This window comes from Hemitrygon akajei, chromosome 9 (genome assembly GCF_048418815.1).
Source record: "Hemitrygon akajei chromosome 9, sHemAka1.3, whole genome shotgun sequence".
NCBI classification, from domain to species: Eukaryota; Metazoa; Chordata; class Chondrichthyes; order Myliobatiformes; family Dasyatidae; genus Hemitrygon; species Hemitrygon akajei.
Window position 1 is genome coordinate 136722002 of NC_133132.1, and position 14471 is coordinate 136736472.

General features: G+C 41.5%; 1 protein-coding gene across 10 annotated transcripts in view; it reads left to right on the forward strand.

Moving 5' to 3' along the window:
• Positions 1-14471, forward strand: part of otofa (otoferlin a) — a 360719-nt gene that overhangs the window by 142249 nt on the left and 203999 nt on the right. For all 10 annotated transcript variants that reach the window (XM_073057032.1, XM_073057034.1, XM_073057037.1 and 7 more), the window contains exon 4: positions 11870-11969. In XM_073057032.1, coding sequence (XP_072913133.1) covers positions 11870-11969 — 100 coding nt within the window. The remainder of the gene's footprint in view (positions 1-11869; positions 11970-14471) is intronic.

Sequence of the window (14471 nt, forward strand, 5' to 3'; positions counted from 1 at the left end):
TTGAGAAAAGTTTGGATAGATGTGCAGATGAGAGGTATGCAGGGCTATGGTCCAGGTACAGATAGATAGGACAAGACAGAAAACTAGGCCAGCACAGATTAGATGGGCTGAACAGTTCATTTTTCTGTCATATTGCACTATGGCTTCATGAGTCTGGACCCTGGAATTTAAGTAAAGTACAAAGGAGAAGTACATTCTATGAATGAAAGCGGGATGCAGTCCTTCAGCTTGTTTTCTACATAATCCTTCAGATTATGTTTTCCTCAGATGGAATAAATTTGAGCTACATTGAAAACAATTCACAGTAACCAGTAGCTATGTCAAATCTCCTTAAATTTAACATTTAATGGAACACTTAGCGGGTAGGGCTAACAAAAGAAATGTTTTATTAAGTAAATCTTACAAAAAACAATCACAGAAGCTTGTGGTGCACTCCATCCAGTTTGTGCTATGCTTTTTTAATGCTGGGGTCACCATTTTGTGATGCAAACAAGCAGAGACTCAGTTTTTATATCAACATTTCCCGGAGCTGAAATGGCTAACACAAGGGTGCATAGTTTTAAGATGTTTGGAAGTCAGTAGAAGGGAGATGTGAGATTTCTTGAAATCAATTTTGAGTTTAAGGCTCCTCTGAAGAATTTTGTTTGATCTCATGAGAAGAGTTAACTTCTATATCCTGTTAATATTCTGTGTGTGCCTACCTTGCAACTGGCTCGCAGAAATTTTATACTAAGAATATTTAGCATACTGTGAGCACCTGGACTGAAAATATTATTCACCTGAGGGGTCATATTAATGAGATTAGGTAGTGTTCCAGCTCCAACACACTTACACTGACCAGCTTTGACCATCAGCTGTCCAGACATTGCAAGTTTGGAGAGGAGGGGACTTCAATCGGGGGGAGGGTGGGGAATAACCTAACAGAGGAAAGTCTCAGTGGGCATGTCTCTGGCACTGAGTCTGCCTTTGTGACTGAGAAGGGAATGGAGAAGAAGAGGCACACTGTGCTAGTAATGGATTCATTAGTTAGAGGAACGGACAGAAGGCTCTATAGGCAAGACCAAGATTCCCAGATGGTATGTTGCCTCCTGAGTGCCAGGGTCCGGTATATCTCGGATCGTGTCCTTAGCATTCTGAAGTGGGAGGGGGAACAGCCAGAGGTCATGGTTCATGTAGGTACCAATGAAATGGGTAGGGCAAGTGACAAGGTTCTGCATAAGGAGTTCAGGGAGTTTGGTGCTAATTAAAGGGCAGGGCCTCCAGGGTTGTGATCTCAGGATTGCTACCCATGCCACATGCTAGTGAGGCTAGAACTAGGAAGATAATACAGTTTAATACGTGGCTAAACAGTTGGTGTAGGAGAGAGGAGAGAGATCTTTCATGGAAGGTGAGTCCTATACAGAAGGAATGGTTTGCACCTGAACTGGAGGGGGACTAATATCCTATTGGGAAGGTTTGTTAATGCTACACGGTAAGGTTTAAACTAGAGTTGCAGGAGGATGGGAACCAGAGGCTGTTGATAGGGCAAAATTGCAGTCAACAGGATGAATTGCAGCATAAAAGGTGGACAAAGTCAAAAAGGGTGAATACAGCACTGAAAATGTTGTATCTGAATGCATGCAGTATCATGGCTGAAAGATTATAGCTTGGAGCTCAATGTCCAAGGATGCATATTGTATTGAGTGGATAGGTAGGAAGGCAAAGGAGGCGGCATTGATGTATTAGTAAAAAATAAAATAAAATCATTAGAAAGAGGTGACCTAGGATCAGAAGGTGTTGAATCATTGTGGATATAGCTAAGGAACTGCAAGGATCAAAAGACTCTGATGGGAGATGTTTTCAGACCCCCAAACAGTAGTAAGGATGTGGCCTACAAATTACAATGAGAGATAGAAAATCCATGCCAAAAGGGTAATGTTAGAATAGTGGATTTTGGACCGCTGGAAAATGGTACTGGAGAGGTAGTAATGGGGACAACAAAATAGTGGATGAACTGAAAAAGTATTCTGCATCAATCTTCATTGTGGAAGACACTGGCAGTATGTTGGAAGTTCCAGGTATCATGGGGCATGAAGTGTGTGAAGTTACAGCAACCAGAAAGAAGATTCTTGGAAAACTGAAAGGTGTGAAGATAGGTAAGTCACCTGCACCAGATGGTGAACACCCCAGATTTCTGAAAGAGGCGGTTGAAGAGATTGTGGAGGTATTAGTAATGTTCTTTTAAGAATCACTAGATTCTGGAATGGTTCCAGAAGACTGGAAAATTGCAGATGTCTGTCCATGTTTCAAGAAAAGAAAGAGACAGAAGAAAGGAAACTACAGGCCAGTTAGTCTGACCTCAGTGGTTGGGAAGATGTTGGAGTCAATTATTAAGGATGAGGTCTCAGAGTGCTTGGAAGCACATGATAAAATAGGCAATAGTCAGCATGGTTTCCTCAAGGGAAAATCATGCCTGACAAATCGCTTGGAATTCTTTGAAGAAGTAACAAGCAAGATAGACAAAGGAGAATTGGATTTGGTGACAATACATAAAGGAACGATAGGATACAGAGATGTGAGGAAGCTGAAGTGATGCATGTGGTTGAAGTGATAAGATCCATAAAGCATGAATAATCTGGTGATATTCATTTCCTAAATCACAGTCAGGTCTCTGATGCCTTTTAGAAATGTTTGTATTACCTATTATTATTCAAGCAAGTACAAATTATATAGTTTATGCAATTGAAAATGATCACTGACATTTCCCCTTTTATTATCACAGTGACTTTTCATTTTACAAGCCTAATTTTGGTTTGGCCTTATATATAGGATGCAGATGGGATGCAGAGGGCTGAAAAGTGACCATTCCAGGAAACTGAAGTAACACATTTTGAAAAGTCAAACATGAAGATAGAGTACAAGGTTAATAGCAGCATTCTCAGCTGTGTGGAGGAACAGAGGGACCTTGTAGTCCATGTCCATAAATCCCTCAAAGTTGCATGCAAGTTGATAAGATGGTTAAGAAGGCATATAGTGTGTTGGCCTTCATTTATCGGGAGAATTGATTTCAAGAGCTGCGAGAGAATGTTGCAGCTCTATAAAGCTCTGGTTAGACCACATTTAGAGTATTGTGTTTAGTTCTGGTTGCCTCATTATAGGAAGGATGTACAAGCTTTAGAGAGGGTGCTAAGCTGATTTACCAGGATGCTGCCTGTATTAGAGAGCATGTCCTAGAAGGAGGGATTGAGGAAGTTGATTGAGCTGGGTTTTTTCTCTTTGGAGTGAAAGAGGATGCGAAGTATCTTGATAGAGAGTTATAAGAAGATGAAAGGCACAGATGGAGTGGACAGCCTGTGCCTTTATTTGGGGTAGAAATAGCTAATTCAAGAGGGCATAATTTTAAGATAATTGGTGGAAAGTACAGGGGAGATGTCAAAGGTAATTCTTTACATTACCTCCGAGGGTAGTGAATCTGTGGAATTCTTTGCCACAGACAGCTGTGGCAGCCAAGTCATTGAGTCTATTTAATGCAGAGATCAATAGGTTCTTGATTAGTAAGAGCATCAATGGTTATAGAAAGAAGGCAGGAAAATGGTGTTGAGAATGGTGGTAAGTGCTTGTGTGCACTGCCCGGGTTGGTGGTAGAGGTGAACACGTTAGGGAATACATATAAAACGTTGGAGGAACTCAGCAGGCCAGACAGCATCATTGGAAAACAGTTCCGGGCCAAGACCCTGCATCAGGATAATGTTGACTGTGTACTCTTTTCCATAGAGAAAATCTGCAGATGCTGGAAATTCAAGCAACACACACAAAATGCGGGTGGAATTTAGCAGGCCAATGTTTGGGATGCATTAGGGAGAAACTCTGAGGCAGGGAGGAATTAAGTTGATCTTGGAATAGGTTAAAATATCAGCAAAACATAGTTGCTCGAAGAACCTGTAACGTACTGCATCAAATACACATGCAACCAGAAATTTTAATTTTTGTATTTATTTACTGTTTTTCACATTTTTGACAAGTGGTTTATAAATTCTGTAAAAGCAAGCTTCTGTTAGCTGCTTCTGCATCTGTACAGTAGGTATGCTGATAGTCACATGGTCTGAGCAACAAACTATTTGCTCCCAAAATTGGAAGAAAGCACGAACCTCTACAAACTGCAAAACATTCACAGCTAATGACAGATGAAATACCGTTTCTTGTTTCCACCTGGGAGCAATTAGCTGGAGAGTAGGGAACATATCATTAATAAGGCTGTCCATTTTAAGCAGTATAAAAATAGGAGAAAAATTAAGAGAGTAATGTTTATTACAAATATAATTATGTGAGACTATTTTTCACTGAATTTATTCTGATGCTCAGGTCTCTTCTTGTGGGAGGCTATTAGTGCTTGAGTCAGACTTTGCCAGGGCTAGCTGACATTCTGTTGTTCTGTGCTCAGCCAATTTGAAGTGCATCCTTTTCAACTTTTCCTATAACTTCTGTTTCCATCAGTGCCTACACTTAACTTCCATATCAAGTCCAACTCTTGCCTCAGGTGATAAAAATAGGGCAGAGATTCACTGGAGATCATTTTTGCCACATAGGCTAAAGCGATACTGGTTGCATAACATTAGTATGCTTTGCAACACACTGCTGAGCCAAAAGATGAAATTTCTGCAGGACACTATTACCCATTGAGAACCATGAATGAATATGTACACTTGGTTATACCAGATGCCCATGATACATTTCTATATATTTTCTTCTAATTTTAATTAACTCTGGCTAATATGATGTAAAAGGAATGTAAAAAGAATTTCAAAGGGATGCCTTGTTTTGAATAATGAAATTTATTTCTATCCTATGCTGCTATAATAAGATTGTTTGAATATATGGTTTGAATTCGAACTCCTCGTTATTTTGTTCCCTGTCAGTCAATATCACATCACAATGCACATTCAATAATTTTTTGGATAGAAACCTAGAATTTCCTCTTCATGTTGCTCCACCTAAAATTTTGGGATTAGACTGAATCAAGCATTGGTTATTACTGCTTTCCCTATTTACAGTTTCAGTAAAACTTCTTATGCACGATAAAATATCTAACTATTCACTTCATTAGCAGCTAACTATCAATAGTTCTAAAAGTGACCACCTGAGTGTCAATGAACGCAAAAAAAGCAACAAGATCTTGTTTCATTTGGCTGTTAATCTTAAGAAAACCTTTTTTAAAATACAAACCCCATTTCCAGAAAAGTTGGGATATTTTCCAAAATGCAATAAAAACAAAAATCTGTGATATGTTAATTCACGTGAACCTTTATTTAACTGACAAAAGTATAAAGAAAAGATTTTCAATAGTTTTACTGAGCAAATTAATTGTATTTTGTAAATATACACAAACTTAGAATTTGATGGCTGCAACACACTCAACAAAAGTTGGGACAGAGGCATGTTTACCATTGTGTTATATCACCTTTCCTTTTAATAACACTTTTTAATCGTTTTGGAACTGAGGATACTAATTGTAGTAGATTTGCAATTGGAAAGTTTGTCCATTCTTACTTTATATAAGACTTCAGCTGCTCAACAGTCCATGGTCTCCGTTGCCTGATTCTCCTCTTCATGATGCGCCATACATTTTCAATAGGAGATAGATCTGGACTGGCAGCAGGCCAGTCAAGCACACGCACTCAGTGTCTACAAAGTCACACTGTTGTAGCCCATGCAGAATGTGGTCTGGCATTGTCCTGCTGAAATAAGCATGGACATCCCGGGAAGAGACGTCGCCTTGATGGCAACATATGTCTCTCTAAAATCCTAATGTATGCCTCAGAGTCAATGATACCTTCACATACATGCAACTCACCCATGCAATGGGCACTGATGCACCCCCATACCATCACAGATGCTGGCTTTTGCACCTTTCGCTGATAACAATCAGAATGGTCATTTTCATCTTTGGCACGGAGAACTCAACGCCCATTTTTTCCAAAAACTAGCTGAAATGTGGACTCATCTGACCACAGCACATGGTTCCACAGTCTTTCGGTCCATCTGAGATTAGCTCGGGCCCAAAGAACTCGCCGGCGTTTCTGCATAGAGTTGATGTATGGCTTCCTCCTTGCGTAATACAGTTTCAGGTTGCATTTCTGGATGCAGTGATGGACTGTGTTAAGTGACAATGGTTTTCTGAAGTACTCCTGAGCCCAGGTGGCTGTAATTGTCACAGTAGCATGACGGTTTCTTAGGTAGTGCCGCCTGAGGGCTCGAAGATCACGCGCATTCAACAGTGGTTTCCGACCTTGCCCTTTACGCACTGAGATGTCTGAATTCTCTCAATCTTTTCACAATATTATGTACTGTAGATGTTGAAAGACCTAAATTCTCTGCAATCTTGCGTTGAGAAATGTTCATTACTAACAATTCTCTCACAAATTTTGTCACAAAGGGGTGAGCCACGAGCCATCCTTGCTTGCAAAGACTGAGCCTTTGATGGACGTTACTTTTATACCCAGTCATGATATGTCACCTGCTACCAATTAGCCTGCTTAATGTGGAGTCTTCCAAACCGGTGTTACTTGAATATTCTGTGCACTTTTCAATCTTATTTTAACTCTGTCCCAACTTTTGTTGAGTGTGTTGCAGCCATCAAGTTCTAAATTTGTGTATATTTACAAAATACAATTAAGTTGGTCAGTAAAACTATTGAAAATCTTTTCTTTGTACTTTTGTCAGTTAAATAAAGGTTCATGTGAATTAACATTTCACAGATTTTTGTTTTTATTGCATTTGGAAAATATTCCAACTTTTCTGGAAATGGGGTTTGTACTTAACAGTACTATTCCATACCGAAGAAAATGTATTTAAAACTATATTGATTTGACCTTAAGCTTTTCATTCAATTAAAAATAGAAATATGTAAATATATTTAATGTTCAAAGGAACTTCTTAGAGGAAAATAATCTAGAGGGTATGTGAATGTTCTTAGTCTACTCAAATGCTGTTCCTTAATTTAGTCAGAGTGCAACTGTCTTCCATCATCCCTGGATCATAAATTCAATAAATAGTCCATAAAGGAAATATATAGATTTTACTTTTATATTTATTGAAAATAGCATTACATTTTTCAAATGCAGAATTTACATCAGAAATTCAATATAGTCAGAGATATTACTCAATGACATAAATGAGTCAAAAATAAAAATCTTATTCAATCTGATAAAGGAAGAACTTATTACTCAGTGTACAGTGCCAATAGAAGATATTCACCCCCTCCCCCCCCAGAAGTTTTCATGTTTTATTGTTTTACAGCATTGAATCACAATGGATTTAATTTGGCTTTTTTTTATACTGATCAACAGAAAAAGACTTTTTCATGTCAAAGTGAAAACAGATCTCTACAAAGTAATCTAAATTAATTATAAATATAAAACACAAAATAATTGATTGCGTTAGTATTCACCCCCTTTAGTATGATATGACAAGTCATCACTGGTGCAAACAATTGGTCTGAGAAGTCACATAGATAGAGATATGTTTTTGTGCAGTCAAGGTGTTTCAATCGATTGCAGTAAAAATACACCTGTTTCTGGAAGGTCCAACAGCTGATGAGTCAGGATCCTGGCAAAAACTACACCATGAATGCAAGCGACTCCATGAAAAGGCCTTTGAAAAGCACAAGTCAGGAAATGGATACAAGAACATATCCAAGTCACTAAATAGTTAAGTCAGTCATCAAGAAATGGAAAGAATATGACACAGCTGTAAATCTGCCTAGAGCAGGCAACTGAGAAACTGAGTGGCCATGCAAGAGAGGGACCTATGATAACTCTTGTGGAGTTACATGCTTCAATAGTTGAGATGGAAGAGACTGCACGTACAACTATTGCTTGGGTGACTCACCAGTTACAGCTTTATGGGAAGGTGGAAAAGAGAAAGCCACTGTTGGGAGCAAAACTCACATGAAATCTCAGCTAGAGTTTGACAAAATGTATTTGGGAGACTCTGAAGTCAGCTGGAAGAAGGTTCTATGGTCTGATGAAACCAAAATTGAGCTTTTTGCCATCAGGCTAAATGCTATGTTTGGCGTAAGTCAAACACCACACATTATCAAAAACACACCATTCCTACCGTGAAGCATGGTGGTGGCTGCATCATGCAGTGGGGATGCTTCACTGCAGCAGGCCCTGGAGGGTTTGTGAAGGTGGAGGTTAAAATGAATACAGCAAAATACAGGGAAATCCTGGACAAAAACCTGAGGCAGTCTGCAAGAGAATACAACTTGGGAGAAGATTTGTTTTCCAGCAAAACAATTACCCTAAGCATAAAGCCAAAGCTACACGAGAAAGTTAATGACCTGTAGCATCCAAGTCAGAATGCAGACCTTGATCCAATTGGGAATTTGTGGCTGGGCTTGAAAAGGGCTATTCACTCACAATCCCCATGCAATCTGGCAGAGTTTGAGAAGTTTTGTAAAGAAGAATGGGGAAAAATTGCAGTGTCCAGATGTCCAAAGCTGAAAGAGACATACCTACATAAACTCAAGGTGCATCTACTAAATACTGACTTGAAGGGGGTGAGTAATTATGCAGTCAATTATTTTATGGTTAATAATTGTAATAAATTTAGGCAATTTGTAGAAATTTGTTTTCACTTGGACACGAAAAAGTACTTTCTGTGGATCTGTGTCAAAAAAGCCAAATTAAATCCAATATGATTCAATGTTCTAAAGAAATTAAACATGAAAATCTGTGGAGGGAGGGGTGAATACTTTTCATAGGCACAGTACATAATAAACAATATCTGACTGAGAGTTCAAACCTCTCTACTTGCAGGAAACTTGTTTGTGCATCTACTTTAAAAAGCAAATGAAAAATCCGATCCCCAGTTATAAATGAATGAGCATTTGGTATTATAGTGATTCAGTTACAGGACAAAGGCTTGAATGTCACCATGGAAACTCGGCACTTCAAGCAAAGAAGAAAGTCATTTTTATAGAATTGGCTTAAAACACAATTTGGTTCATTAATATCCTTTGTTGAAGGAAATTCACCATCATTCCTCAGTCTGACCTTGCATTCCAGGAATTATTAAATTAAAATAAACAAGCAAACAACATAAAGAGAACCAAGCAGCAAAGAAAGCAAAGAGACCGATCATTGCAGCATAATCTACAAACCAAAATAAAAGCTCATATAAAAATCTTTAAATGTGTTTGGAGTGACCTGAGAATCCTCACTTCATCCATTTGGTTAACTTGCTGACCTCACAGAAGTAAATAAATATATGTAACAAGCTAAATATGAAATGAATAAGGTTGTACTTTCAAGCAACACATACAAAATGCTGGTGGAACACAGCAGGCCAGGCAATGTCTATAGGAAGAAGCATTGTCGACATTTCAGGCCGAGACCCTTCGTCAGGACTGAGATCTTGGACCTCCGGAAGGTCCATGCGTGATTGATAAGTTCATGACCTAAGGTAGAAGGTTCCACATGGTAGGCTTATTCAGAAAGTCAGAAGGCATGGGATCCAGGGAAGTTTGGCCAGGTGGATTCAGAATTGGCTTGCCTGCAGAAGGCAGAGGGTCGTGGTGGAGGGAGTACATTCAGATTGGAGGGTTGTGACTAGTGGTGTCCCACAAGGATCTGTTCTGGGTCCTCTACTTTTCTTAATTTTTATTAACGACCTGGATGTGGGGGTAGAAGGGTGGGTTGGCAAGTTTGCAGATGACACAAAGGTTGGGGGTGTTGTGGATAGTGTAGAGGATTGTCGAAGATTGCAGAGAGACATTGATAGGATGCAGAAGTGGGCTGAGAAGTGGCAGATGGAGTTCAACCCAGAGAAGTGTGAGGTGGTACACTTTGGAAGGACAAACTCCAAGGCAGAGTACAAAGTAAATGGCAGGATACTTGGTAGTGTGGAGGAGCAGAGGGATCTGGGGGTCCACATCCACAGATCCCTGAAAGTTGCCTCACAGGTAGATAGGGTAGTTAAGAAAGCTTACATAAGTCAAGGGATAGAGTTTAAGAGTCGTGGGGTATTGATGCAGCTCTATAAAACTCTGGATAGGCCACACTTGGAGTACTGTTTCCAGTTCAGGTCGCCTCACTATAGGAAGGATGTGGAAGCACTGGAAAGGGTACAGAGGAGATTTACCAGGATGCTGCTTGGTTTAGAGAGTATGCATTATGATCAGAGATTAAGGGAGCTAGGGCTTTACTCTCTGGAGAGGAGAATCAGAGGAGACATGATAGAGGTATACAAGATATTAAGAGGAGTAGATAGAGTGGACAGCCAGTGCCTCTTCCCCAGGGCATCACTGCTCAATACAAGAGGACATGGCTTTAAGGTAAGGAGTGCAAAGTTCAAGGGGGATATTAGAGGAATGTTTTTTACTCAGAGTGGTTGGTACATGGAATGCACTGCCTGAGTCAGTGGTGGAGGCAGATACACTAGTGAAATTTAAGAGACTACGAGACAGGTATATGGAGGAATTTAAGGTGGGGGGATATATGGGAGGCAGGGTTTAAGGGTCAGCACACATTGTGGGCCAAAGGGCCTGTACTGTGCTGTAAAAAGAAGGATAAAAAAAGAAAGATGAGTTATACAGCTCTCGTTACATGCACATGCAGGTCAACTCTTTGATTATGCAGAAAGTTTGAAGTTAATAACTCGTCTCCTACCTTAGGCCAGAAACTTATCAATCACCCCGATGAGTTATTAACTTCAAACTTTCTGCATAATCACTCAGAGTTGACCTGCATGTGCATGTCACGAGAGCTGTTTAACTCATCTCCTCCTACCTTAGGCCATGAACTTATCAATCACCCATGCTGTGGACACTTTCTGAAGGTCCAAGATCCGTATGCTCCACGACTGGGGGACTATGTGGAAAAATAAATGTACTAGGTTTTCTAAAATTGACTCCTTCTACCTTAAGCCATGAACTTATCAATCATCCCTCATATATTTGACAGATAGGCAGGACAGATAAAATGAAAAATAATATTAATGTATTCTGAAATATTTTAAACACATAGCAATTAAAAACAATTATAAAATCAGTTGGTTTGATGGAGGAGGGCTCCTTTGACTAGGCCACACTGGCACAAGCTGTTTGAATAGATTTGCAAATGAGTAGAAAGAAATTGTCAAAACTTGTCAACAAACTCCACAAGGAATTCAGCAATGTTGTGCACTCATGGCATCATACATGAGAAGCTGTGAGCAAATTTTGAACTTACTTACTTTATTGTCACCAAACAATTTATATTAGAGCGTACAATCATCACAGCAATATTTGATTCAACTTCAAACGCAGCCTGAAGGCTCGAGTAGTAGAGTTGTCACTTACGAATTCCAGGTACTGAGTTCAATCTTGCTGTCAGTGCGGAGTTTCCACAATGTCTAGCGACCTTTGGGTGTTCTCCAGGTGCTCCCATTTCCTTCCACATCTGAAATTCCCAAGGGTTGGCAGGTTGACTGACCACTACATGTTACCCCTACTTTGTTGATGAATGGTGAAATCTGGGAGGAGTTGATGAGATTGTGCAGGGAATAAAATGGTTTGGGGACAGAATTCTATAAAAAAAAAAGGGATTCCCAACCTCAGGCGCACAAACATAAAATGGTAAGGGTCATTGGCATAAAAAGGATTGGGAACCCCTGCTATAAATGGTGCTTGATGGTTGGTGCAAACTCAGTGGGCTAAGGTTCCATGCTGTTATCTCTCTGTGTAATTTTTAACTTGCTTAAAGTAGCTATTGTCTGTTTTTTCCCATTAGTTTTGTACAGCAAACTATAAGTTGACTTATTTTTGGAAATATGTGATGACTGCACTTATTCATTGCTACCACTTGGAATCGATTCAGGAAAAGCTGATGTTTCCTTTAATTACTTGCAGGCTAATTGGGACATTTGGGATGGTGTTACAAAAGGTGGTGGAAGAAGGGCAACTGGAAGTGTCAGACACGTTAATAGATGACAACAATACCTCCATCAGAGTAAGTTTCTGGACATTTTTCTCCTTAATATTTTTCTCTCATCTTGTCTCACCCAATGTTTCAGTAGTGCAAACAGAATGAAAATTAATTTCCAAAGAAGTGACTTGGAGATCTAGCTGAGATGATTTGTTGGAACATTTGGCCCATGGAAATCTGTCCATGGCCTGCTTTACTGCCAGGATGAGACCACACTCAGGTTCTGTGTGGGTAGCCTCCAACCAGATAGCACAAACATTGACTTATCCGACTTCCGGTAATTATCACCCTTACCCCTTCACTTTTTTCCATTCCTCTTTCTGCTCCCCCTCTCACCATCTCTCTTCCCTTCACCTGCCCAACATCTCCCTCTGGTTCCCTTCCTCCTTCCTTTTCTTCCATTGTCCACTGTCCTCTCCTGTCAGATATCACCTCATTAGTATTTTACTTTTTCCAACCATTTCTTCCCAGTTTCTTACTTCAATACCCCTCCACACCCCCCCCCCCAGCCAGTTTCATCTATCACCAGCCAACACACACTGCTTCCTGTCCTCCCTCCCTCCTTATTTTGGTTTTCCCTTTACTTTCTGGTGCAGTTGGAAGGTCTCAGCCTGAAACATCGACTGCTTATTCCCCTTCATAGATGCTGCCTGACTTATTGAGTCCCTCCAGCACTTCGTGTGTGCTGCTCTAGATTTCCAGCATCTGCGGAATCTCTTGTGTTTAAAAATAACATATCCACAGCCTTCTCCCCTCCCCCACAATAACCTTGTCCTCCTCCCAGCCACCCTCATCCCATCTTTATTGATTTTAGGTTTGCAGTAAAAGAGGGACCATAGTTAAATAAAAGATCATGAAAAAATATATTAAAAGATTAATTTTAATTGTTTCTAAACACAGTTCTCATTATCCAGGCTTCCATGTCTTCAAAGCCTTGCTCTTCTATTCATAAAGGCTCTCTTCTACTTTCTAGTTCACAGTCCCCAAGGCATATTCCAAACCTCTTCTGTTGTAGCCTCTGTTTAAAATTTGCAGTCTTGTTGTAGCATGACTAACAATATGCTGCTGCACTGTCAGCTATTCTCACTGCAACGCAAAGGGGCCAAATCATACTCTATCTAGCATGCTTCCTGGACACATTGCTTACAATGTTCCCTGACCAGATCCCCCTCTTTCCCCCCTCTTTCCCCCCCTCTTTCCCCCCCTCTTTCCCCCCCTCTTTCCCCCCCTCTTTCCCCCCCTCTTCCCCCCCTCTTCCCCCCCTCTTCCCCCCTCTTCCCCCCTCTTCCCCCCTCTTCCCCCCTCTTCCCCCCCCTCTTCCCCCCCTCTTCCCCCCCCTCTTCCCCCCCTCTTCCCCCCCTTCCCCCTCTTCCCCCCCTCTTCCCCCCCTCTTCCCCCCCTCTTCCCCCCCTCTTCCCCCCCTCTTCCCCCCCTCTTCCCCCCCTCTTCCCCCCCTCTTCCCCCTCTTCCCCCCTCTTCTTCACCCTTCTTCCCCTTCCCCTTCCTCTAACCCCTACACCCTTATCCCTTTACCCCCTCTACCCCCCTCTCCCCTCCCCTTCCATCCCTTTTGCCCCCACCCTCATCCATCCACCAGTCACCCTTCTCTTCCTCCACCCACACCACTCTCCTCTTCCTCTCTCCCCCCTTTTCTCCCCTGTCTCTTTACCCCCTCTCCTCCCCGCTCCTCTCCCCCACACAGCTATCTTTGAGGGCACACTCCCCTCTCTGACACCTCTCCCCTTCCCCCTCTATCCCCTTCCCCCTCTATCCCCTTCCCCCTCTATCCCCTTCCCCCTCTATCCCCTTCCCCCTCTATCCCCTTCCCCCTCTATCCCCTTCCCCCTCTATCCCCTTCCCCTCTATCCCCTTCCCCCTCTATCTCCTACCCCCTTTACCTTCCCTTAATCCCCCTCTATCCCCTACCCCTTTACCTTCCCTTAATCCCCTCAGCCCCTCTCCCCCTTACACCCCTTCCCCCCTGCCCTCCCCACCTCTCTCCCCCTCTTCCCCCATACCATATGCTCTAATCATGTTAATCAACTTCCAGAATGGGACTTTGTCAAACATCTTCTGAAATTCAAATACACCCAATCTAGTTCCAGTTCAAGTTTAATTGTCATTCAACATGTATATACAGCCAAACAAACCAGCATCCTTCCAGGGCTAACCGCAAAACACCTTACCAACAGTCACACACAGCACACAACACATAGCACAAATGATTACAGCAGTAGATAAAAATACAGTCACAAAACAAATAATAATAATAAATAACAAAAAATAGCAGAAGAAGTAGCATGGCCTTTGGAATGATGGTGCATGGGATTTTGTCCCGGAGCCTCGTTTCAGCAAGAAGGGTGCACCAGTTCCTCAAGTCCTAATGCAGCTGCAAACAAACACAATCCAGCTTGTTTTCCCCCGAACGAACACCGGAGGGCAGCACAGCGGGAGGGACCAGCCCACAACCCAGCATGGATCCCTGGATGCCCACAGAGACCTCTGCTCTCTCCCACACCACTTCCA